The 24,113-nt window shown below is 41.3% G+C and overlaps 2 protein-coding genes across 5 annotated transcripts; one reads left to right on the forward strand and one right to left on the reverse strand.

The window, feature by feature from the left end:
- Window positions 1-657: 657 nt before the first annotated feature.
- On the reverse strand, window positions 658-8,737 carry LOC114141235 (uncharacterized). 3 transcript variants are annotated; one of them, XR_003594800.1, is made up of 8 exons: window positions 4,807-8,737; window positions 4,333-4,467; window positions 4,067-4,201; window positions 3,157-3,225; window positions 2,480-2,606; window positions 1,964-2,081; window positions 1,203-1,279; window positions 658-1,026 (listed from the first exon to the last, which is right to left on the reverse strand). XR_003594800.1 is itself a non-coding variant. In XM_028011723.1 (6 exons), exons 1-6 carry the CDS (start codon window positions 3,235-3,237, stop codon window positions 916-918), a joined length of 609 nt encoding a protein of 202 aa, XP_027867524.1. In that variant the 5' UTR covers window positions 3,238-3,339; the 3' UTR covers window positions 658-915. The 3 variants fall into 3 exon arrangements, 2 of the variants coding, with proteins under 2 accessions (XP_027867524.1, XP_027867522.1); XM_028011723.1 differs by lacking the exons at window positions 4,067-4,201; window positions 4,333-4,467; window positions 4,807-8,737 and adding an exon at window positions 2,935-3,029 and having other exon boundaries at window positions 3,157-3,339; XM_028011721.1 differs by lacking the exons at window positions 658-1,026; window positions 1,203-1,279; window positions 1,964-2,081 and having other exon boundaries at window positions 2,157-2,606.
- Window positions 8,738-9,768: 1,031 nt separating this feature from the next.
- Window positions 9,769-24,048, forward strand: usp11 (ubiquitin specific peptidase 11). 2 transcript variants are annotated; one of them, XM_028010965.1, is made up of 22 exons: window positions 9,770-10,056; window positions 13,395-13,504; window positions 13,575-13,705; window positions 13,775-13,892; window positions 14,605-14,750; window positions 14,940-15,001; window positions 16,265-16,364; window positions 16,525-16,698; window positions 17,285-17,443; window positions 17,511-17,735; window positions 17,807-17,890; window positions 18,592-18,686; window positions 18,851-19,045; window positions 19,127-19,236; window positions 19,552-19,637; window positions 19,674-20,100; window positions 20,643-20,713; window positions 20,781-20,893; window positions 21,293-21,442; window positions 22,155-22,270; window positions 22,379-22,467; window positions 23,257-24,048. In XM_028010965.1, the coding sequence occupies exons 1-22, from the start codon at window positions 9,947-9,949 to the stop codon at window positions 23,413-23,415; spliced, it is 3,030 nt and encodes a 1,009-aa protein (XP_027866766.1). In that variant the 5' UTR covers window positions 9,770-9,946; the 3' UTR covers window positions 23,416-24,048. The 2 variants fall into 2 exon arrangements, with proteins under 2 accessions (XP_027866764.1, XP_027866766.1); XM_028010963.1 differs by having other exon boundaries at window positions 9,769-10,056; window positions 19,552-20,100.
- Window positions 24,049-24,113: the final 65 nt, after the last annotated feature.

Genomic DNA, 24,113 nt, shown 5'->3' on the forward strand with positions numbered 1-24,113 from the left:
GGCGTTTAGCTCAAGGTTGATCCGATTTATGAACGTTACTGTCGGCCAGCGGTTCTCTATCGCTCCCGGCCGCAGCGCCCGAAGGTTCACTTAGGGACTATCAACAAATTACCGAACCAAACATTCCTATCAAAGAAATGTTAATAAATGCCTTGAATTGTAACCAACTAACTAATTGTCATTGCTAATTCATGCTTTTACATGAGCCAAAATAGCATCTATAAAATTTTAAAGTCATATACAATATTTTCAATAATTTTAATATTAAATAATATAATGTTTTCTTCAATAGCTTCCAGGTCATGTGACCTAATGACTCAAAATCACTTTGAAATAATTTTAATAGTCTCTATAGATGAGGCACAGACATTTGATTTCCATTTTTAGCCATTTTCCATTTTTTAGTAATTTTTTTTGTCAAAATTGAGGGTTTTTCTTCAATAGCTTCCAGGTCATGTGACCTAATGGCTCAAAATCACTTTGAAATAATTATAATAGTCTTTATAGATAAGGCACAGTCATTTGTTTTCCATTTTTGATTAATTTTCCATTTTTTATTAATTTTTTTTGTCAAAATTGAGGGTTTTTATTCAATAGCTTCCAGGTCATGTGACCTAATGACGCAAAATCACTTTGAAATAATTATAATAGTCTCTATAGATGAGGCACAGTCATTTATGTTTTATGTTTTTATTTTATAATTCTTAGGAATATTTTCCTTAAAGTTTAAGATTGTTGCTTAATAGCTTTCAGATTACGTCATAAAATGACTTCAAATCTCTTTGAAATCATTCAAGTACACTTTATACATCACACATAGCATCAATGCCAAACAAACATATTACATTTTCATTTTCCACAGATATTTTCAAAAAGTATTTCGAACAATAATGAACACAGTTTCTAGTTTCAAGATTAACGACACAATACACATTTCCAACTGCCTTTTTTTTTCTTTTGAAATTCTGTGCTCTTCATATTTATGCACAGGGCATGGTACCATCGGTCACAGTTGTCACACTGGATCTGTTCACAAATACAAGAAAATATACATGTTTAGCAGTACTGAACTTACTCATCTCCTGTCACACAGTTTGGTGTTTACTTGCTTGTCATTTGTTATATAAAACATTTCATGGCTCCCAAGAGTTATTTCCTGTGTCTACTTCTGAAATTTACATTGACAACTCTTGATTTCTCACCCAGTCTGTCATTCCAGGGCCAGACCCCGGGGCTTTGTATGCAGCGCACATCGCACACCAACAGTGGTCATCGAATACTGTAATCAAGAAGAAATATACAGCATAATATACAGCATATTCAAACAAGATATATATATATATATATATATATGTATAAAACAAAATAGCTAATTATTTCAGAAAATTCATTTAAAATTATTAATACTTGGAGATTACTTAAAATACATTTGTAAAGTAACTTCTCTAAATTATCAAGGTTGCATATCGTTTAGGTATTTTTGTCTGTTTGGATTGGCACTGTTGGTGGTTTATATTTTGTTAAATGGAATTTGCATTTTGTAATGTTTTTATGTTTTTATTGACCTCACGGGCTGCAGGAGCTAATGAGGGCAGACCCTATCTAAGTTGACAGAGTCATTGAAACAGTGAATTAATCGAACTGTCAAGATGTGCTTGTCACAAAGAAATCAAAACTTAGTGTTCCCCAGCGAAAGCAGCGAGATCTGTTTAGTTTTGTTATCTTTATTGTAAGTTCATGTTTTGTATTCCAATGTTTGTATATGTTTTAGTTTTCACATTTATTGAGGTTATTGTGGTGACTTTGATGATGGTGGTTGATCTTAATCAAATAAAATAAAAAACCTTAAATTCACCAGTCGAGACTGGTTCAGTAATGAAAGAGATGGGGAGATTCTAAAATATATATGTGTGTATGTTTATGTATTGTAAGTCGAAATGAAAGACATGCACATATGGTATACCTGATGCATCAAGGATTTGAAGAGCGAGAGTTCTTCTTTCACTTTTCATTGCCTTTTTTGTTGTGTCAAAATCTACATCTGGCATCAGAGGGAAGGCTTCCATCCAAGCTTTTGCCATCTAAAGAAAAAAAAAAGTTTTTAAAGACTTTTTTTATTGCATTATAATGCATCAGACTTAAACATTCATGTGGACATATATAGTGTATCCACACATACTAAAACAGGTATGTTTGTTAGTACAGATACCTGTAGTGAAACATCTAAATGTTTCAACATTTAGAAGATGATGGAAGAAGTGTAATTACAAATACTGTGTGGCATGTTGCACTGACCCCAGTTATGGGCTACTGTTGGGGGAGTCTGTATTCCTCCAAGTGAATACACACTCTTTCCACAATTCCGAAAGCCCATTTTAACTAACCATAGAGACTGTATTTGATGATAGACAACTTTTCTCTATAATAATTACACAGTGTCCACACTTGTATAACAAAAAACATGAACTCGTTAATTTACTTTGACTACAATAACTCCACAGCTGCTTCCGTCTTGTTGAATAGGGTGGCGCATTGTCCCCCCTTTCCATTGGATCCCAACCCAGTCTGTTTTTCCATGGCATGTCCTTCTCATTTTGAAGTATTCTCTGGATAACAAACAAAATGATTTGTGTAAGAGCAATTGTATTCTGTAATTACACTCATAAGACAACTCACGCTTTCCTCTTATCAGTTTCTATTAACAACAACAATGTTAAGTTTATTGAAATTAATATTTACATAAATATTTAAATTAATGTAAATATTTTTTACACAATATATTTGTAAAAAATATTAAGGATAATATATTTCCATAATGTATTCTTAAATCTGAATGTCACATACATTAAGATTTTTAACTCAATCTCTATGTGGTCACTTTGCAAATTTATTAATTTTTAATACATTTTCAAAATTTATTAGAGCTTTATTTACTGTATTCTTTTAGCTGCCTTTTGGGAGTCCACAAGCTCAGATGATACTTGTGCAGGATTTATTAGGAACACAGTTCTGGCTTCTGCATTGATGTACTAAAACAGATCAACAAAGGAAAGGGGCATAACAAAGAAAAATTTCATTAAAACTAATGTGAATATGTCATGCTCTATCCAAACCATAAAATGAAAAAATATTTATTATAGACAAAAAATTACAAACCAGCAACTTCCAGTGATTGTTGTTCACAAGGACAAATGACAGAACTGCTTCATAGTTGTCAAAGTTTACCTGAAATGGCATTTAAAAATGTTCAAAATTTAAATGTTAACATAAAGAAAAACTTTAAGCACATGTCTCGCAATTAATCTTTTCCCACATGTCAGTATTTACTTTTACTTCAAATTTTTCTTTTCAATGACAAGGTGTTTTAAAAATGATAAAATAATCAATACACTGTTTTACAAGAATTAAGGTGTTAAATATTGCCCTGTACAGGCTGCTGTGGGATGGTGTAAAGCTTGCAGTGATGTTGATGTTAGTTAGTAGGACACATACAAGATATCAAATGAAATTACTTAGCCAAGATTAATGTGGGTGCAACTAGATCAAGATTCTTACTTCTACTTTATTAAATGATTGACATTTACATTACTCTGAAATCCTATATGTAGTGTCTAGTACAGAATTTTTTTTTAAATGTGGAATTAATTATGTAATGTTTTCTAAAGAAGTTGTCCAGCCTTACTGCCATGTTCAGCTCTTCATTTGCATGGATAACCATATATATGACACTTATATTTGGAACTTGCATGGCAGTGAACAATTACATTAATTTTGTCAAGTGTTTCAATGTTTAAAACAGCCAAGTAGTCAGTAAAACATGGCAATTCTTTCAGAAGACTCTTTTAAAACCAACTCAGCTTTTAATTCAAACCTTTTCAAAAAACTAAATCTTGTTCTTCTTTTTATCAACAAGCACACATATTTGCCAAAAACCCATTACATATGATTTCATGTTAGAAGTAATTTTGTTGTCAATTTTGTAGCTCTGTGTAAATGATGTGTAACTGTGAAAGTTCTGTTCATTCATCTTATAATGACATAATATAGCAACAAAGATATCCATTACCTTTGGTAAACTTTGTCTAGGAAGCTCAGTTCTGTCCCCGAACAAAATCACACCAGCTGAGTAGTGATTCAGGATGTAGAAGGTGTCCATGACTCCCAATGCATGGGCAGCCACATGCAGAAGGCTTTCAATGATCTGCACAAGGAATATCAGCATTTCCACATATTAAACATGCATCCAAAAGTCTTCTCATACAAATCTCAAAATTGGTTTGTATTAATATTTAAAATGAAGATGTTTTATAAATGACTGAAACAAACACATACCTCCCCTGTCAACCACTGATATGGTCGAAGAGTGCACAAGTCAGAATGATGAATCACAATGCTCCGACCTTTAATCTGTGACGGAACAACTGCTACTACAACTTCTGTGTCACTCTTTTTCCAAAGCAAGGTTAACTGCAAATCAGATATACAAAGAAAAAAAAATCAAAACATTTGAAAGTAATACAATAAAAATGTATATTTTACAAAATTTAAATAATACTTTATGCTAACAGCCAGCCATAATAAAGACAAAATCTATACCAGACTGCAATACATAGATGTCAATTATGTTATCCCATGTTAACCACATTATGAAATTGTGAAATGCAGGCTATTATTACTTGTTTACTTCTAATGAAATTTCAGAAATGAATATTACAAAAAAATTTTATCAGATAATTTCATTGTTTTTAACAAACTAATTCTTTATGTGGAACTGCAACAGAGCCTCAAAGGTAGGTGAAACCTTACCTGTGATTCTTTATTATTATCATCATCATCAGCTTTGGTGATTTGTTTGTTTGTGCCTTTGGAAGTTCTGGGATTGGGTAATGTCTTTGGGGGATTGAAATACTTGGATTTGGTCTTTGTCTGACCAGCAGAACTTTCCCTCTTGTTCCATTTTTCTTTGGGATCATCCGCCGGTTTAGTCAAAACTCTGACAGTTTTGTCCAGAAGTTTGTCTGGCAGACCATGCTGCATAACATGTTCAACATACCGACCTTGTAAAGATGTATACAATTTTGTGATGAAGTCTGCTGGTCTGAGGTACTTTTTTTTGGCCAAGATGTTCTTTTTTACCAAGCCAAACCACAGCTCCACATGGCAGTTTGTTTCTCTTGATTTGCTTGTTTTATTTGTTGCAGCAGATGTGGGTGTTTTGTACCGTGTTAAGTCGCCAAGTAACATTCCGCTCCACAGTGGGATGATTCCCATGTAGTTCTTCACAAGCACATCAACTATACCAGGACAGCAGTAATGATTTTCTGTGATCTCTGATTCCTCGGACAGAATGTCAACCTGAGCTTGGTCCCGTAAAACTTGGAAAGTCTTTGTAAATGGTGAGTTAGCAATAATGCTGTTGCTTTTGTCACTTTTGCTGTGTTGTGCTTCTGCTGTATGCTGGCCATCTTCATCTTTCTCTGACTTGTTGTTGGAGATACAGCTGTTGAGGTATGCTTGACTTGTTTGTACTAAGGGGTTGCAATGTTTTGCATCAAATAGTACACACATGTTGTAAAACACCTCCATGGCAAGTTGGAGGTTATTGCAGTTTAAAAGGGATGCAAAACAATAGCTTGCATACTCTTTTAAGCCTCGATCACGGGTCTTTTTCCCAAAAGCTTGTGTAACAGCCTTCATAATATGGGCAGAGCACAAGTGCAATACTGTGAAGTTTTTCATTACAACTTTATGTTCATGCACAATCTCAAACGCTCTATGTAGGTACTGTGAAATATCCTCCTTGTTAAAGGCTAGTAGCACACTATTAATGAGAGCCCAGCTGTAGTCAGTTTCTATCTGTGCTATTTTGATTTTGGTAGTGTGGGTCAGTTTTCTGTTGAATTCCATCAACCAGTGTGAAATGGAAGGAACAGTATGGCTGTTGGTCAGTAGCTCAGTTATGGGCAAAGGAGGTTTGTCCTTGCCCATCCCTGGCAAAACCATAGCATAATACAGAATTTTTTTTTCCTGACCAGGTATTTTTTGTACAACACTCCCTGTGGCATCAAGGTGGGGGGTAACAGGTGATGAATTTCTTAGATGGTGGGCCAATATCTGTAATCCAGTGTCTGTTTGTAAATGCACTGCAAAAGGGTCAATGTGAAGTTGTTGGAAATATCCCTTGGAGTTTGAATTAATGCTTGTTTCTTTAATCAGTTTTTGTGTTAACACGAGCTCAAGTATTATGTCATCATGGAGTCTTGTACTCTTCTTTAATTCTGATGAAATTTTTCTTAAAACATCTTTAGTGAGGCTTTTCGTAATGTTCCCCGCTGTGATTTCTTGGATTGGTGTCTGCCTCAACTTTGAATAGTAGTATTTACTGACACCATCTGCTACAGCTTTGGCTATCTTACCTCTTTTTAAGTATTTTGCTGGTCTGAATCTCCATTCTTTTTTACGGTGTGTCACCGAACCAAGCCGTTTCACAATAAAAGAGATTTCGCTGTCAAATGGTTTAGGGATGTTCTTCTTACTAAAAGTATAAATTGCATTGCATCCATTAAAGGTGCATTTGGCACGAGCAATAAAAAATGGACACTTTTTTTTACGGCTGCTGCTGAGTTTCACGTGTTGATATTTAAAGGAAAGTGTACAACATGGATTTATTTTGTTGAATTGATAATATAATATCTCAGTCCAAGGGTGACGTAATTGACTTTGTCGATGTTTGGGTTTGATTTTTTTCCATTCTTTTCTTGTTATCTTTATTTTAAAATTACGGGGGCCTGCCTTGCATTGTCTGTAGTCACTTTTGCTGTGTTTATGTTGTTCCTTTTTGTCCATTGTCTTTTTTGGATTTATTCTAGATGTAGCACGTTTCAGGTCATCATTTCCATCCTCTGTTCTTTCCTCTGTTCTGTTCGCATTCTGAGCCTCTTTTGTTTCCTCCTGTCCTGTCTGTTGTTGTGAATCTGGCTTTTTTTTATTGACTTCTACTTTGTCCTGTGACGGCTCCCTGTTCTCAGTGGTATTTTGTCCTGTGTCGTCAGAGTACGCATCTTGTGCTGTACTACTCTGTGTGTCCAAACATTCATGGGGCTGAACAATTGCCTGACCTATTCTGTCCCTTATTTTTCTTTTGAGATGTTTCTTTGATTTTGTAACTTTTGCATCCTCTGTTATATCGTCATTTTCATCATTATATCCTGTCTGCTGTTCTGACTGTGGTTGTTTTACATGTAATTTAGCTTTGTCCAATGACTGTTCACTGTCCTGCATGGTATTTTGTCCTGTGTAGTAAACAGAATGTTCTTGTTCTGTACTACTCTCTGTTTGATTTTGGGTCTCACTGTCATTTCCATCTTTTGACACAAAAAATATGCAAAGAATACTGTAACAACAGTGTAAATAGCAAAAAAAAAAAAAAAACAGTACCTGCATTAAGCACCTTCGCCGGATTCCTTTGCGATCTGAAGCCCAAATGACCTTCAACCACTTCAAATATTTTTTATCATTACTTTTAAATAGATAAAAAACAAGCGATAACCATTGGTCATAAGTTGGAACTGCCTCGCTAAACTTCAACGAAATGAAACACTTAATTATGGCATCAATGCCACCTGCTGTTTCCCAAAGATTTCGATTTTTATCGCTCTGTCCTTTCCTGAAACGGCCCATTTTGACAAGAGCTATGAAACGCGTTATCAGGTGCGCTTCGTTTTCTACTTCTTCTTCTTTGGAGATTGTCAAAAATAAAAACAAGTTTTGGAGCATTAACGCCACCTACTGGTATCGAGTGTGTTTCATGAGGATTTTTCATATGTATTTTTTATATATTATCCATGTGTACTTATACAAACTTATAAATGTACATATACAGAGAGCACTTTGACAGCACCTATTACACCTTATACCTTTAAAAATTACTCTATTTAGAACTACACTTTAAGCATAGATTTGCATCAATAACCATTTACACACAATAATTTTTAAGGATTTATTTGATATTTCAATAATTACAATTGATCCTTTTGTTCCAGGGTCTGCACAACTGCTCTTTGAAAAGTGAGGTGATTATCTGGTAGGGGAAGAAAATTGTTAGAGAAAGACAAGTGAAAGTAATGCTACGGTTTACTAAAAAATAAACTTTGTGTACAGTCTATTAAGTGTCATAAGTGCTAAGTTGGACTGACTCACCTCTCTTCGTTTTCTTTTTCCGTTTGTTCAAACACTATTTATATATTACAGGAGAGGCCATATAAATGTGGGTGGTGAGTTTGTGGTATTTCATAACAGTGCTTATTGCTTAAGAGTAATACATAAAATATTAAAAACCAACTAGAAATATGTGTGTTTGCATTTTTAAAATGCATTTATTTAGATGACATAAAATTCTAAATTAATGAAAGGTGGTTTGACCCTTCAGAGCAGACACTACTTAAGGCTGCAATTGTACCTTTGGTTTATCTTTATACTGTTCCAGAGATGAATAAACCTTTCCATTGTCAACCTTAGTCTGTCTCGAACATCATACAAACGGAAATCCTGTTACGAAAGACCGACTGCAGATGCATACGTGACATAACCTGGAAACTATAGAATTAAAGTCCTCAATTTCCTATCTAATTTTTTTTTTTTTAATTAATAATTACTTTAGATCGAAAAAAAAATGTCTGTGCCTCATCTATAGAGACTATTATAATTGTTTCAAAGTGATTTTGAGCCATTAGGTCACATGACCTGGAAGCTATTGAAGAAAAACCCTCAATTTTGACAAAAAAAATTAATAAAAAATGGAAAATGGCTAAAAATGGAAATCAAATGTCTGTGCCTCATCTATAGAGACTATTAAAATTATTTCAAAGTGATTTTGAGCCATTAGGTCACATGACCTGGAAGCTATTGAAGAAAAACCCTCAATTTTGATGAAAAAAAATTCCTAAAAAATGGAAAATGGCTAAAAATGGAAATCAAATGTCTGTGCCTCATCTATAGAGACTATTATAATTATTTCAAAGTGATTTAGAGTCATTAGGTCACATGACCTGGAAGCTATTGAAGAAAAACCCTCAATTTTGACGTTAAAAATTCCTAAAAATTGGAAAATTAATCAAAAATGGAAAACAAATGACTGTGCCTCATCTATAGAGACTATTATAATTATTTCAAAGTGATTTTGAGCCATTAGGTCACATGACCTGGAAGCTATTGAAGAAAAACCCTCAATTTTGACAAAAAAAATTAATAAAAAATGGAAAATGGCTAAAAATGGAAATCAAATGTCTGTGCCTCATCTATAGAGACTATTATAATTATTTCAAAGTGATTTTGAGTCATTAGGTCACATGACCTGGAAGCTATTGAAGAAAACATTATATTATTTAATATTAAAATTATTGAAAATATTGTATATGACTTTAAAATTTTATAGATGCTATTTTGGCTCATGTAAAAGCATGAATTAGCAATGACAATTAGTTAGTTGGTTACAATTCAAGGCATTTATTAACATTTCTTTGATAGGAATGTTTGGTTCGGTAATTTGTTGATAGTCCCTAAGTGAACCTTCGGGCGCTGCGGCCGGGAGCGATAGAGAACCGCTGGCCGACAGTAACGTTCATAAATCGGATCAACCTTGAGCTAAACGCCGCTTACTCCCCGGAGCTCGAATATCGAATATCCAACTTGAAACTAACTTCACTGCGGTCATTTACCGACTGCTGTTGATCCAGTTGAGCGCCCGCCTGTGGTCAGATGAGGGAACAGCAGCTGGTTTCTCTCAGGAAGCCGTCACCAGCCGCCGGGACCGAACCAGTTCCTGCTTCCGCAAACAGAGCGCTGTTCCTCAGTTTATCGGCTCATCAATGCAGCGACTGCCTTTCGCTTCCTGGCTGTGCTCTACACCCCTCTCTACCCCGACATTTATGAGTGCTTGATCCGCGACATGACGGCCAACAGCCGCTGTTCGGTCTCGGAGCCCCCGGGGCTGGAGACCCAGCGGCGGGAGATCGAGTGTCTGCTTCGGGAGAGTGAGCTCCAGGCTGGGGACAGCTGGTGAGTGTCCGCGCAGACCCGTGGAGTCATTTTGAAAGGCTCCACCAGTGGTACCGCTAGTTTACAGTCACTATAGCAGGAGCTGTCTGGTTCTGGTGTCGGTTCGGGTTGTTTGGGATTTTTAACGGCTCGGCGTTTCCTGTTAGCCTGAGCTAGCTGACCGTTAGCAGTGTTAGCCGCTAATGCTAACAGGAGGAATTAAAGGGAAGTAATAACAACTTTCAGGTGGTTGTTTTTATTTATCTGAGCTGGGTTCGGTCCGGACTGGTTCCGCTTATCCAGCTTCACATATCCAACACCTCTCCCAAAGAACTTGAAATAGTCGCAAATATTTTCAGTTTCGATTCTCTTGACAGACCAGAACCTCCCTGAAGGAATCTTCTCTTATTTCATGTTTTCTCCTTTGAAATTATAAAATAATTTATCCATTTAATGAAATAATCAAAAACATGGATATCAAGACATTATGTGAAGCAGAAATAAATCTTAATAAACAAGATTATCATAAACAAAGTCAGTTTATTTCTAGAAATTAAGTTTAAAAAGTAAAACTTAAATAAAACCGATTATTTACATAGAGAAATGTTTCAGTCTTCATGCTCTGGTCAACACAGTCATGGTGAATACTGCTAACTGCTAAATGTATTAATGAAAAGTTGAGTGGAAGGAAAAAGTGTCTTGAGAGCCCATTTAGAAGTTTGGAAGAGAATTATAAGGTGTGGTCTGGAAATTGAGCATAGAACCAGTCAGATTAGATGAGTCGACTTGAAGAAATGCAGCAGTTATTCCTTCATTTGTAGCTCTAAGAGTTAGCATGATGCTAAAAGCTGTTAATATTAGCTTTCAATGTGACCTAACAGACATGAACGACGTTCAGTTTTTAATACATAGGAACCCAAACAAATATGGCTGCTGGGTTTGTTCTCACCTTCCTTCATAAAATCAGGAGCCTGTCTTCTTCTTCTGCTCCTGTTTTATGGCGCAGTAACCTCCTCGTCCTTTCTGGGAGATTTTTGATCACCTTCTGTCTTTGGATCGTCAGGTTGAGACAAACTTTCAGCTCTAAGCTGAGCGTTTGTTCCTGAATGTTTCTCTTCTTCTGAGTTTCAGCTGAGTCTGTTGTTCCAGGAATTAAGATTAAAACTGCAGAGAATCAAAACAAATCTAATAAAAAATGACAAAAAACCAAAAGAGAAAAGAGACGTAAACAGAACCATCAACAAAGAGCCATAAAAACCAGAAGAGATTCTGCTTTTAATCTGGAAACGAGCCTGATCTGACAGGAATCACGTTTCTAGAAACACTGAGTTATTTTTTACCACCTTGAAATATGAAAGGAAACAAAAACAAATGTAAATGTTGTTGAATAAACTTGATAGTTTTAAAGGTGAACCTGATTCAGGTCAGAGGTCGTGTTGCTGCTGATGGTTGATCAGACCTGTGGTTCTTCGTCTGGATGCTGCTGCAGCACCGTGACTGCAGGGTTCTCCGCTCCGCGCCTGGTTTTACTTTCTGTTCCCCGTTAATAAGTCATGAACGTCTGCTGCTTTGATTCCTGCTCCAGTTTCCATCCCAGGCGTCAAGCTTCAGATGTTTACCTGCATTCAGACTGATTTATGAAGCAAAGTAATGAAAGAATAATGAGGAGAAAATGTTCTCTGATGTGTTTTAGAATCATCTGGTTTAGCAGATCTCAGTTGAAGCTTCTCTTTACTCCAGTTTATTATTTTATGATAAACCAACAAAAAGTGGAAGAGAAACGATCTGATGATTCAGGATTAAAAATGGTGGCCAGCAGTAAGCGAACCGTCGCTGCTTTCAGTTTCTTTTTTATTGATAATCATGTGAGGAAGAAAAACATTAACCTGGAGCAGAAATCGGTGCACAGATCCACAGATCAGACTGGAGGATCTATTATAGATAAATAAATTATGGACTCTACAGATCTAGAATAGAAACAACTTTTATTGTTCCAGAAAGGGGAAATAATAAGATCTGGTTTTTATCCAACTGTGTTGAAAAGCCACATGTAGAAGGAAAAAAAATAAAAAGTTCTGTCTGGAAATGAAACAGTTGACTTTACGGTCACGCCTTCAGGGTGCTGGATACACTGTCGTGATGCGTTCAGGGTGCTGGATACACTGTCGTGATGCGTTCAGGGTGCTGGATACACTGTCGTGATGCGTTCAGGGTGCTGGATACACTGTCGTGATGCGTTCAGGGTGCTGGATACACTGTCGTGATGCCTTCAGTGTGCTGGATACACTGTCGTGATGCGTTCAGGGTGCTGGATACACTGTCGTGATGCGTTCAGGGTGCTGGATACACTGTCGTGATGCGTTCAGGGTGCTGGATACACTGTCGTGATGCGTTCAGGGTGCTGGATACACTGTCGTGATGCGTTCAGGGTGCTGGATACACTGTCGTGATGCGTTCAGGGTGCTGGATACACTGTCGTGATGCCTTCAGTGTGCTGGATACACTGTCGTGATGCGTTCAGGGTGCTGGATACACTGTCGTGATGCGTTCAGGGTGCTGGATACACTGTCGTGATGCGTTCAGGGTGCTGGATACACTGTCGTGATGCGTTCAGGGTGCTGGATACACTGTCGTGATGCCTTCAGGGTGCTGGATACACTGTCGTGATGCCTTCAGGGTGCTGGATACACTGTCGTGATGCCTTCAGGGTGCTGGACACTTCGCCTTGTTGCGTTCATGATGAAATCCTGCTTTGTTAAAAAATATTGAAGAATTGATCAGTGTTGTGAGTAATAATGCATTTTAATACAATATTTGTGTAACATGTTCACAAACAATGGCACTAATACTGTAAAAAATATTATTTTCTGTAAAATACATTTTTATGAATCAATATTTTGCTATTTGAAACATCATTTCCTTTAAAAATTTTATTTCCAAAATGTATTAAACATAAAAGCTCAAAATGGTTCTTTAATGTGTAAAAATACATTTAAAGTAGATATTATAAAACATTTATTTTGAAGAGTCAGGTTGCTTTTGTTGCTCTGAACAAATTTTGGACCAAAGAGAAAAGTGGTTGTAAAAGTTGTTGAGCACTGGCCTAGTCAAAGTCCAGACCTAAATCTAACCGAGAAACTGATGGCACTGAGCCTAAACCTCAGTCTGTAGCTGAACCTGCAGTCAGAGCTGAAAACAAAAGCATGCCACACTTTTCAGATTTTTATTGGTAAAAATGTTTAAAACCAGATAAATGTTCGTCCCATGGAAAACGTTGGACTTTGAACACCGGGGTTCTAGTTGGATTGATCGGAATGGATCCAGAGTGGCGGCTGACCCGGTCCTGTTTGGTTCTGCAGGTATGTGGTGGACCGGCGCTGGTTCGAGCAGTGGAAGGAGTTTGTGGAGAGCGGAGACCAGAACTCGTCGTCCTTCCCGGGTCAGATCGACAACACCGAGCTGTTTGAGGGTCAGTGAACGCCTCGTTGGGTTCCGATGGGTTCTGATGGGTTCTGATGATCCGTCTCTGCTGTTTCCAGACCTGGACTCGTACCACCTGAAGGAGCGCCTGGTGGAGAACGAGGACTTCATGCTGGTTCCGGCCGCGGCCTGGCACAAGCTGCTGCAGTGGTACGGGATGGTAGACGGCCAGCCGGCACTGGAGCGGAAGGTGAGCCCACCAGAACCGCGGCGGGGGGGTTCTGGCTCCGGACCCGTCTGACATCTGGGTCTGCTTCAGGTGGTGGACCTGCCCAGCACCCTGAAGGTGGAGGTTTACCCTGTGGAGATCTTCCTGTGTCTCCATAGCAACATGGAGAACGTGACCAGCGCCCAGTTCAGCCGCACCGACAGCATCTGTGAGTAAAGGACCGGTTCTGATCCTCTAGAACCCGTTCACAGGGAACAGGACCACTGATGAACAGCAGCCTGTCGTCAGCATGGGGTCAAAGTTCACATCATGTTTTCTCATAATGAGTCTCAGTTTAAGGAGGTGAAGAACCAGCAGAAGGGATTCAGGTCCAGAACCCTGTGGAACCGCAGACAGAACGACCGAGTCCAGAACCAGACTGAAACGATCAGAATGAAGTTGTAAAAATATGAAGATGAAGTAAAAAAAATACCAGAATAAAGTCGAGAAAACAAAGATCTGCGTTAAAGTGAGGAATGTTGAACATCCTGTGAGGTTATGCTTCACGTTCTGATTAATCTGCCAATATTAGATCAATGGCAGCATTATTAGAATAATATTAGATATTAATAAAGTTTCTGATGATCCTTTTAGCAGGATCTTCCCTCTCTTCCTCTTCTGTGACCTTTGACCTCTGAAGTCTTTGTCAGGCAGCAGATGCTGGTTGAACTGAACTCAGGCTGGTTATAACAAACCAGATAAATATTGATCCAGCAGGTAGAACTGATATCAGTGATGCTGATTCTAATCAATAATTGATTATTTTGTGTTGCTTTGTGTTCAGATCTGCATTTCCTGCAGGTGTGTCTGTCAGTATGAGGTGGCTCTCAGCGTAACGTTGTGCTGTGTGTGTGTGTGTGTGTGTGTGTGTGTGTGTCCAGACGCCATCCAGACGGCCATGTGTCAGGCCTTCTCCGTACCTCCGGGCTCTGAGTGCCGGCTCTGGATGAAAAGCTCCGACAGCAGCTGTGAGCGCCTCAGAAACGTCCAGGTCAGCGTGCTGGACGCCTGCTTGAGCTCCGGGATGGTGAGGACACACACACTCACACACACATGCCCAAACACTCACACACACACACACACACTGATCTCCACTCCACAGGCGACACGGTGTGTGAAAGTTTTGAGGAACAGAGATTTCCTATGATGAAACAAATGTCTCAAAGTTCTTGTGTGTGTGTGTGTTTGTGTGTGTGTGTGTGTGTGTCTGTGTCAGACGATCATCATGGAGACGAGGAACGCCGACGGTACCTGGCCCAGCTCCAGACCTCAGATCATGTAAGGATGAACTCTCTCTGGTTCCAGTTTTCGGTTTTCTCTGCATGTTTTCTGGATCGGTTCAGTTTAAATTTGCAGGTTTTTGTCCCAGAGGCAAAACGTTGGGTCTGAAAACTGATCTAGAGAGTTTGAGGAAACGCTGGAAGGCAAATTAAACACGACTAGAGCCAAGAAAAAAACCTTACTGTGAGGAACTGCAGGAAGTAAACACGTACTGATAGATCAGCGATCGGCCAATACGTAGATGTGAAACCGATCCACAGAGTTCTGAGAATCAGCCACCTTTCCCTTCTGCAGTGAGAAAAAAACTCACCGACAGGTCACCAGGTCTCACCTGCACCTTCCCCATTAACAACTTACCGACTCTGCAGACAAAAAAATCAGCTGCTCACTTTTCAGACCAATATGGCAACTTTATTTTTTCTTTTTAAGATTAGATAGCATTTAGATTAGATAGCATTTATTGTCATTGAACAGAATTCAACGAAATTTCCATTGCAGCTCCCGTGCAAAAGGTCAAATATATACAGTATAAATAAGCAAACACACAATAATAATAATAACAATATATACAACTAAATTAACTAAAGGCCCTCAACCACACCAAAGAAGTAGCAGCAGGTCCAATTATGGCAAAGTACAGATAATGTGACAGTGCAAAGTGCAGAGCAATATGGCTGTGTGGGGGTGGGGGATATGTATGTGTGACTGCGAGGTTATGATATGTGTGGGAGGGGGGGGCGGCAGGGAGTAATGGCTCTGACGGCTGTGGGGAAGAAACTGTTTCTCAGTCTATTTGTTGTAGTCCATATATTCCTGAACCGCTTGCCTGATGGCAGCGGCACAAACAGTCTGTGGCCCGGGTGGCTGGAATCCATCGCTATGGATCCAGCTCTTTTCTTGACCCGGTCTGTGTAAATGGAGTCCAGGTCTGGGAGGGGGCATCCCACAATGCCTTGTGCTGTTCTCACCACCCGTGTCAGTTGTTTCCTCTCCAATTTTAAGTGACAAATGTAGCGTCTTTTTTAATGTTCCTGGACAATTTAGTGACAGTTATATTAAAAAATATCTATCAGGATATTTCTTTAAAGCTCGGCCAGGAATCTGCAATCGGTGCAGTTCCAGTAGAAAGAAGATCAGGAAATGTGTTTAAGGTTTTTACAGGATCTGAGCTAAAATCATCTCCACCAGGTTTGATAGATCCTCAGTTTGAGTCGTTCTTTGAAGTTCCCTGGATCCAGACTGAAGTTTGTGTTTCTGCAGGAGAAACTCTGCAGAGGAGCAGGACTCGTACCGAGGACAGCCGGGGGTCTGCGGCCTCACCAACCTGGGCAACACCTGCTTCATGAACTCCGCCCTGCAGGTCTGACACACACACACACACACACACACACACGCACCATAAAATATGGGATGATTTCAGTAAACGTCTGGATGGATCCTGGAATAAAACATCAACTCTGATCACAAAGAAGCAGTTCTTCAGACCTTTATTTTGGCAATTCTGCGTTTCCTGTGTGCAGTGTCTGAGCAACACCCCCCCCCTGACGGAGTACTTCCTGCGGAGCTCCTACCTGGACGAGCTGAACTTCACCAACCCTCTGGGGATGAAGGGCGAGATCGCCGAGGCCTACGCTGACGTCATCAAGCAGATGTGGTCCGGCCGCCATTACTCTGTGGTGCCGCGCGTCTTCAAGGTACCGCCGGCCCACCGGGCCACCTGTATGTGTGTGTCAGTGACGTGCAGTGAGGTTCATGACTGGTGAGGCACAGTCTCCTCCAGAGTTGGATATACAAATTCAAAATCCAATATAGAAGCTATATTTTAAATTTGACTGTAAGTAATTAAAGCTTCTAACAATATAACAGCAAGAAAGATAAAATAATATTAACATTTTTTAAATTATTGGAATGTTTTCTTTGGCTGACCTCTTTTCTGCCACATCCATGCTTCTCTTTCCTTCTCTATCTCCATTCTGTTGTAAACAAAATGTTCTTGTTTCTCATTTTCTTTTATTTTCTAAAATCTTTCAGCCAAAGAAAATAACGTTTCTGTTCTGTCTGTAATTTCCCCCCGACTGTTTTCAGTCTTTTCAACTAGAAGAAGAACAGCTCGTTGTGTCTATGGGACTCAGCACTGCCCCCTATCAGTGAGGCGCAGTACTTTTTGCCTCATGCACCAATTGCCTGCTTCATTCACTTATATAATACAGCGCCCCCAGAGGTGAGGCACAGCACTGCACTGCCTCACCTCTGGTCGTGTGTGTGTGTGTGTGTGCGCAGACCAAGGTGGGCCACTTTGCGTCTCAGTTCCTGGGCTACCAGCAGCACGACAGCCAGGAGCTGCTGTCCTTCCTGCTGGACGGGCTCCATGAGGATCTGAACCGGGTCAAGAACAAGGAGTACATCGAGCTGCGTGACGCCGACGGCCGGCTGGACCAGGTAAGCGGCGCCGGCCGAACCGCCGCCCGGTGTCTGCGTCCAGGAAACGAACTCTGTGTCTCCACAGGAAGTGGCGGAGGAGGCATGGCGGAACCACCGGCGGCGCAACGACTCGGTAATCGTCGACACGTTCCACGGCCTCTTCAAGTCCACACTGGTCTGCCCCGAGTGCCTCAAGGTGTCTGTGACCTTCGACCCCTTTTGCTACCTGAGCGTCCCGCTTCCTGTCAGTAAGGAGCGCGTCATGGAGGTCTTCTTCGTCTCCCTGGACCCCCATGCCAAACCAGTGCAGGTAGGCCGCCGTGCTGCGCCGCCGCTGCGTCCTCAGAAACACTCAGACCCTCACCGTGTTTGTCTCTGCAGCACCGGGTCGTCGTCCCCAAAGCAGGAAGAGTATCGGACCTCTGCGCCGCTCTGTCCGACATGACCAGCGTCCCGCCCACTCAGGTCAGACACCACTGGACCAAAACAAACAACTCAACGTCTTTTAGATTCGTCATCCTGCAGAACGCTGGATGATGAATGTCTGGAAGACATTAAAATATGAGCTCCAAACATTCTGTATGGAAGACAATTAGTGCCAGTGGGACAAAAGAAATTCTAATTATTTTTTTTCTCAGAATCCTGACTTTACTTTGCTGGAATTCTGACCAAAAATATTCAGAATTCTGACTTTTGGGGGTGTTTTTTCCACTGGCACTAATGTTCTTCCATAGCTCTGAAACATGCATAAATTGAATGTTTTTATTATTCGGCGGCTGAGCATCAGATGAGAATTCAACCTCAAAGTTTCATTCAATCTGAGAAGAAATGATATAAATTATTTACTGTGCAAACTCTGACCTGACCACCAGGTGGCAGTAAACTCCATCCAGTTCAATCCTCGGTTTGTGTAGAAAATGCAGCTCCAGGCTTCCAGGGACAGAAAAGCTGCTTTTATTGCAAAACCCAAAAAGTATTTGTGGTTAGTTTCTAATGCAGACATCTTAGTGCATGTGAAATAAGTCATAATTAACCTACATGGAACTTTTCATGTGAGATATCGGAGCTGGTTTGACGGTGGTGGGAAATCTGAGGCTGAGCTCACGGTTCTGATCCGGTTCCACAAAACCGAGCCTGAAGCTTCCTGTTCCTGCTCTGTGTTCCAGATGGTTGTCGCTGACGTCTTTAATCATCGTTTCTATAAAATCTACAACCCTGAGGAATTCCTCAGTTGCATTCTGGACCGAGACGACATCTTTGTGTGAGTAAACCAGAACCGGATCAGTTCAGCAAATCAATCAGCAATCAGGCATCTGATCGGCCTGCTGTCAGCTGATTGGTTGCCTGTCGTCTGATTGGTCGGTGTGATCTGTCGTCTGATTGGTGGATGTGGCGTCTCCCTGACAGCAGCCGTTTCTCCTGCAGGTATGAGCTGAGTCAGCAGGACGAGGACTCGGTGCTGCTGGCGCTCTATCTGAGGGAGCGCTCCCACTACAGGGACTACGGCTCCAGCAGCAACTCGTACGGAACCACGCTGTTCGGACACCCGCTGCTGCTCAACGTGCCGCGCGGCAGCTGCAGCCAGGAGGCGCTCTACGGCCTGTTCCTGCAGCGGCTGGCGTGAGCGACACTCTGCAGAGAGACGGGGGGGCGGCCCGGTTTCCCTGCAGGTCTCAGCTCAATCTGTCCGGCTGTTTGCAGGCGCTACGTTCGACCTCCTGACCCCGCCGAGGAGCTGGAGGAGGAGGAAGAAGAGGAGGAAGATGAAGAGGAGGAGCTATATAAGACTCAAACCAACGGCATCAGTGATGGTAGGATGTCCAGTTTTTAAGAAACACAGGAAGTTCTGCTGATTCCAGTTATTATAAATATTAAATTTAATATCAGTTTTTGTTCATAAAGATGATCCAACTTGATTTTATCAAATTTATTAATTTATAAACTATTTAAGAATATTTATTTACCTAAAATAGTTCATGTTTAGATTATTGTTGAGTAAGAAAAAATAAAAATCAACATTTTTGTGATTTTAGTTTTTAAAAATATTTTTTTGGGTAAATGGCCTTATGTAGCGATGATCAAATCTTTACTTCCTGTTGAGCAGTCCTGACTTCCTGTGTCCTCAGATGAGCAGAATGCCTCGGAGACGGCCGGACCCTCAGAACCAGAACCGTGCTGCAGCAACGCATCTCCAAACGGCCCAACAGATGGCCCCGCCCCAGAACCCGCCCCAGAACCCGCCCCAGATCCCGCCCCAGATCCCGCTCCCTCGGCTCACGTCGCCACAGCAGGTGACCCCCCTCCTGGGGTCAACCATGGGCTGCCCTCTCTGGACCAGGGAGACACCGAGGTCGGGAACGGCTCCGTGAACCCGGCTGCCGGCAACCCCGACGGCCTGAGCGCCGGCGGCGACCTGGGAGCCGACGGCGAAGCAGACGGGAACGCCGAGCTGCCAGGAGAGGCAGCGCAGCCTCTTCCAGAAACCACCAAAGAAGAAAACGAGGAGGACAAGCAGGAAGAAGCCCGCTCCCCCAGTCCTCCAGCCAATGACTGTCCAGCAAAGAGGCGGGCGTGTCGCAAGAGGAGGCGGAGCCTGTTCACCATCCAGGCCGTCAACTCCAACGGGACGACCGAGAGAGGGATGGGAGAGGGAGGGAGCGCCGTGTCCTTCAGCTGTGGGTCTCACACACACACACACACACTCTAAGTGTTTAATGTAGCTTTATGAAATCAAACGGCTGCAGGTGGATCTGCTGGAGCTTCCTGTTCCTCCTGATCTCAGGATTCAGTTTCTCTGTGAAACTCGATGAATCAAAACTCAATGAAAACATCGACCCCAGTGTGAATATCTGGACAGTTCGATGTTACTGAGGTTTATTCAGCTTTTATTTTTATTAAAGCTGTGGAAGCAAACAAAGATTTGATCAGGTGGGAACAGAAAGTGATCAAATAAGATCCTAAAATCATCTGAAGAACTGAGATGTTCTGGATTACTGCCATCTAGTGGTGTGACTGGGTAAACCAGCCAGGTACAAATAACCACTTTAATTTTTTTATTTTGGATATTTAAAATGTTTTCTAGTTCCAGTGAGAAAAGTTTTTCATTGTTCATCAATAAGCCATTATTAGATCAATAACTGATCATTTTTCTCAATAATTTGTGTGTCAGGCTGTCGTCGTTCTGTGCTGTCTGATCGGTTCTGGTTCTGTTCTGCAGCTCAGCCGTACGTGGCCATCGACTGGGACCCCGACATGAAGAAGAGGTTCTACAATGAAAACGAAGCCGAGGTCAGTCTGATTCCTTATCGCCATGGAAACATGCAGGTGTGCCGCTCACGCTCCCTGTGGCCCGCAGCGCTACGTGAAGCACGGCAGCATGGAGGTGCCGCAGCAGCAGACCACCGTCCAGCTGCAGCAGTGCATCGAGCTCTTCACCACCGTGGAAACACTGGAGGAGGAGAATCCATGGTAACCAGCTGCTGCTGCCGCCACAAACCGGCTGCTGCTGCCGAAAACGACCCACGTTTTACATACCTGAGGTTTAGTATCGGCCGATATGAAGCAGGAAGAACCGATTAAAATGTTTCTGTTGTTAAACACAGACATATGAAATATGACAGTAACAACCAACATAAAATAAAAGTGACAAACTGAAACAAACTTTATTTGAAATGGTTCAGAAAGTGCAATTAGGAATTAATATGATGCAAATAAATAATACAGCACAGAACTAGACTGAATAGATCTGTCCTTATGGACCAGGAAAAGTCCAATACCCCATATTACAGATATTAATATTAGACCTGTGCATTTCTAATGCAAACCTCTGCAGGTTCTGATTGGTTCTGGTCCGGTCTGTGGTTCCAGGTACTGCCCGGTGTGTAAGAAGCACCAGTTGGCCACCAAGAAGCTGGACCTGTGGTCGCTGCCAGAGGTTCTGATCATCCACCTCAAGCGGTTCTCCTACACCAAGTTCACCAGAGAGAAACTGGACACCATCGTGGATTTCCCCCTCAGGTACCGACACACACCGGGCCGAGCCGGACCTGGTACCGCCGCCGGGTCACTGCAACACTGTCCAGAACCTCCAGAGGCTGCGGGCCACCGTTTTCTCTGCAGGTTCCTAACCCGACCTGCAGCAGAACCGGAACCGGACTCGCAGTCGGTCCGGTTCTTTCTTGTTAGGTTCAGATGTTTTCGGTTCATTTTCAGCTTCATTCATATTTAATTTCCCAGCAGGAACCGGTTCTGCTGCTGTTCTCATGTTTCTGGTCCGAACCACTCAGACTCCATTACCATGGAAACGTCTCCATTAAACTCACCGTCCGACACAGTAGTAGAAGAAACACAGACCGACTCATTAATTATAAATTAAAAATATCCAGATGTGGAGATGAATTAATTCAGTTTTTTTTTGTTTTGCGAAGCGACTGAATTTATAAATTCAGGTTTTGAAATATGAATTTACTTTTATCATTTTCCAGATCTCCATAGAGAACAGAAAACTGTTTTTATCCAGCTGCGCTTCATAAACGGAGAAGTTTTTGTCACCACATTCATTCATTTGGGAAGTTTATCGATAAATGTTTCATAATTTAACTATCTGAATAAACATTCAGCCATAAAGAGGAGAAACTTTCCAGGCTGAACTGGACCTGTGGATCCTAACTGGACCAATCAGATCAGATCCAGATTATATCCGGATCAGAACCTCCTGCTGTGGTTGCAGAGACCTGGACTTCTCGGACTTCCTGCTGAGGAAAGGCGTTTCGCCAGAGGAGCCGCCGAGCCGCTATGACCTCATCGCCGTGTCCAATCACTACGGAGGACTCCGAGACGGACACTGTGAGTGCCGCGGCAGCCATGTTGGATCTCATTCCTGCTGGTCACATGACTTCATCCTCTGTCTGTGTGTGTGTGTGTGTGTGCGTGCGTGCGTGCGTGCGTGCGCAGACACCAGCTACGCCCAGAACAAGGACAACGGTCAGTGGTACTACTTTGATGACAGCAAGGTGACGTACGCTTCCCAGGACCAGATTGTGGTCAGTATCACTCCGCCATGCTTTAGGGGACAGGAAGTGACATCACTTCGTGACCTGCTGAACTGGGATCTCGGCTGTTTTTTATCCAAACCAGTTCTGAACTGGTTTTAAGACAGAGTTGATGTAACGTTTTAATTAGTCTGAAAGATTTACTGGTTACGGAATGAAAAACTAACCAGTTAAATCTATAATCTAACTGTAGGCTTTTATTTTGTAAGTAGATGGATACGTTTCCTTCCAGTTGTCATGCTGAGGTTTTCAATTTGGTGCCTCTAGTAAGGCACAGACCCACCAGTAGGTGGCAGCGTTGGCTGTGTCAGGTCTTATTCAGTAAATGTTTCCGTCGACATTTTTTAATCTGACTCTTCAAAATGTGCATTTAAAAAAACCAGATGGGCTGAAAACGCACTAGGATATAATCGCTTTATCAGTCTATTGATAATTATTGATTAGTTTTTTGTTTTAAATATCTGAACTATTGCCAAACCGTGTGTTTGACATTTCCAGTTTTATCCAGTTTTTACTCTTTTTTAAAATTTCTAAGCTGTTTTGAGGCGAAACCTGAAACTGTTGCTGCGCCAGTTACTCCACAGGTTGTTGCTAGGTAACCACAGAGAGTGAGTTGCTAGGTAACCAAAGTGAAGAGTTCAGACGCATTATCTATTGATGCTGTTGATATTTATTATTGATTTATTGTCCACTTCCAGTGATGTTCTGTCTGTTGGGGTCAAAGGTGAAACTTGTCCATCTGAAGCAGCCTTACCAACGTTTTCCCGTTTTGTCCCGCAGACTAATGCTGCCTACGTCTTGTTCTACCACCGACAAGATAAGATCAGGAAGCCCACTCTGCCCGCCCCCTCCATAAGCTCCGCCTCCACCTCGCCACCTGCCAACGACATCACAGAGACGGGCGCCGCCCCTTCCTGTGGCTCCATGGAAATGGACTGAACGTCCTGCTTTTCTTTCTTTGACTCTGGACACTCAGGTTGATTCTGCTTGATTTGGACCCAAACCCGTCTGGACCCGCGGGTTCAGACGGAGGAAACGGCCCGAAGCCTTTAAGACGCTCTGAAAGCGAGTTTATTTCTGTTTAATAAAACACCAACATTCCACTGAACGCCTGTTTTTACTGCGAGCTGGAAGGGTTCAGTCCGTTTTCTCCTCTGGAATAAAACATTTAATGATTTTCTGTAAATTTCACTTGATTTTAGGAAGAAGTCGTCCGGTTCTGGCGAGCAGAACCCGGGCCGATTATTTCTAACGACGCTGTCAGGGATTTTAAACATCTGTTTGTATATTTAGCTTTTCTCCAGATATTTATTTGTAATGAATTCTCTAGATGATTGGCTGGTGACTGGATTTATTTTCATATTTATAGATGAGCTTTATAAAGTGGTATTAATCCGGTGGACGGGTGTACAGTATTTTTGTAAGTAATGTGAGATGAACGGTATCAGTGGTGGGTGGATCAGCCGGGAACGCTGGGCCCATTTCTTTCTTTGTCTTCCTGTCAAATATCAGAGGAAATTATTTTATTGTACTTCTAATCTTTTGATATGAATTAAAGGATTATCACCACCAGAGGGCGACGTTTCCAACTCATTCAGAGGGAATTGATAGAAGAAGCACCGAGACATTAATATCAA

Source organism: Xiphophorus couchianus, chromosome 24, assembly GCF_001444195.1.
Source record: "Xiphophorus couchianus chromosome 24, X_couchianus-1.0, whole genome shotgun sequence".
NCBI lineage: Eukaryota > Metazoa > Chordata > Actinopteri > Cyprinodontiformes > Poeciliidae > Xiphophorus > Xiphophorus couchianus.

What these genes read in the sequence shown, in the direction of transcription:
- LOC114141235 (XM_028011721.1), bottom strand. Translation starts at nt 7,776, where the DNA reads ATGCTCCAAAACTTGTTTTTATTTTTGACAATCTCCAAAGAAGAAGAA. An exon ending in ATAATAATAAAGAATCACAG is followed by an intron (nt 4,468 to 4,806) that starts GTAAGGTTTCAC and finishes TCTGATTTGCAG; the next exon opens with TTAACCTTGCTTTGGAAAAA. An exon ending in CTAGACAAAGTTTACCAAAG is followed by an intron (nt 3,226 to 4,066) that starts GTAATGGATATC and finishes ATGCCATTTCAG; the next exon opens with GTAAACTTTGACAACTATGA.
- usp11 (XM_028010963.1), top strand. Translation starts at nt 9,947, where the DNA reads ATGACGGCCAACAGCCGCTGTTCGGTCTCGGAGCCCCCGGGGCTGGAG. An exon ending in AACCAACGGCATCAGTGATG is followed by an intron (nt 19,237 to 19,551) that starts GTAGGATGTCCA and finishes CTGTGTCCTCAG; the next exon opens with ATGAGCAGAATGCCTCGGAG. An exon ending in CTGGAGGAGGAGAATCCATG is followed by an intron (nt 20,894 to 21,292) that starts GTAACCAGCTGC and finishes CTGTGGTTCCAG; the next exon opens with GTACTGCCCGGTGTGTAAGA.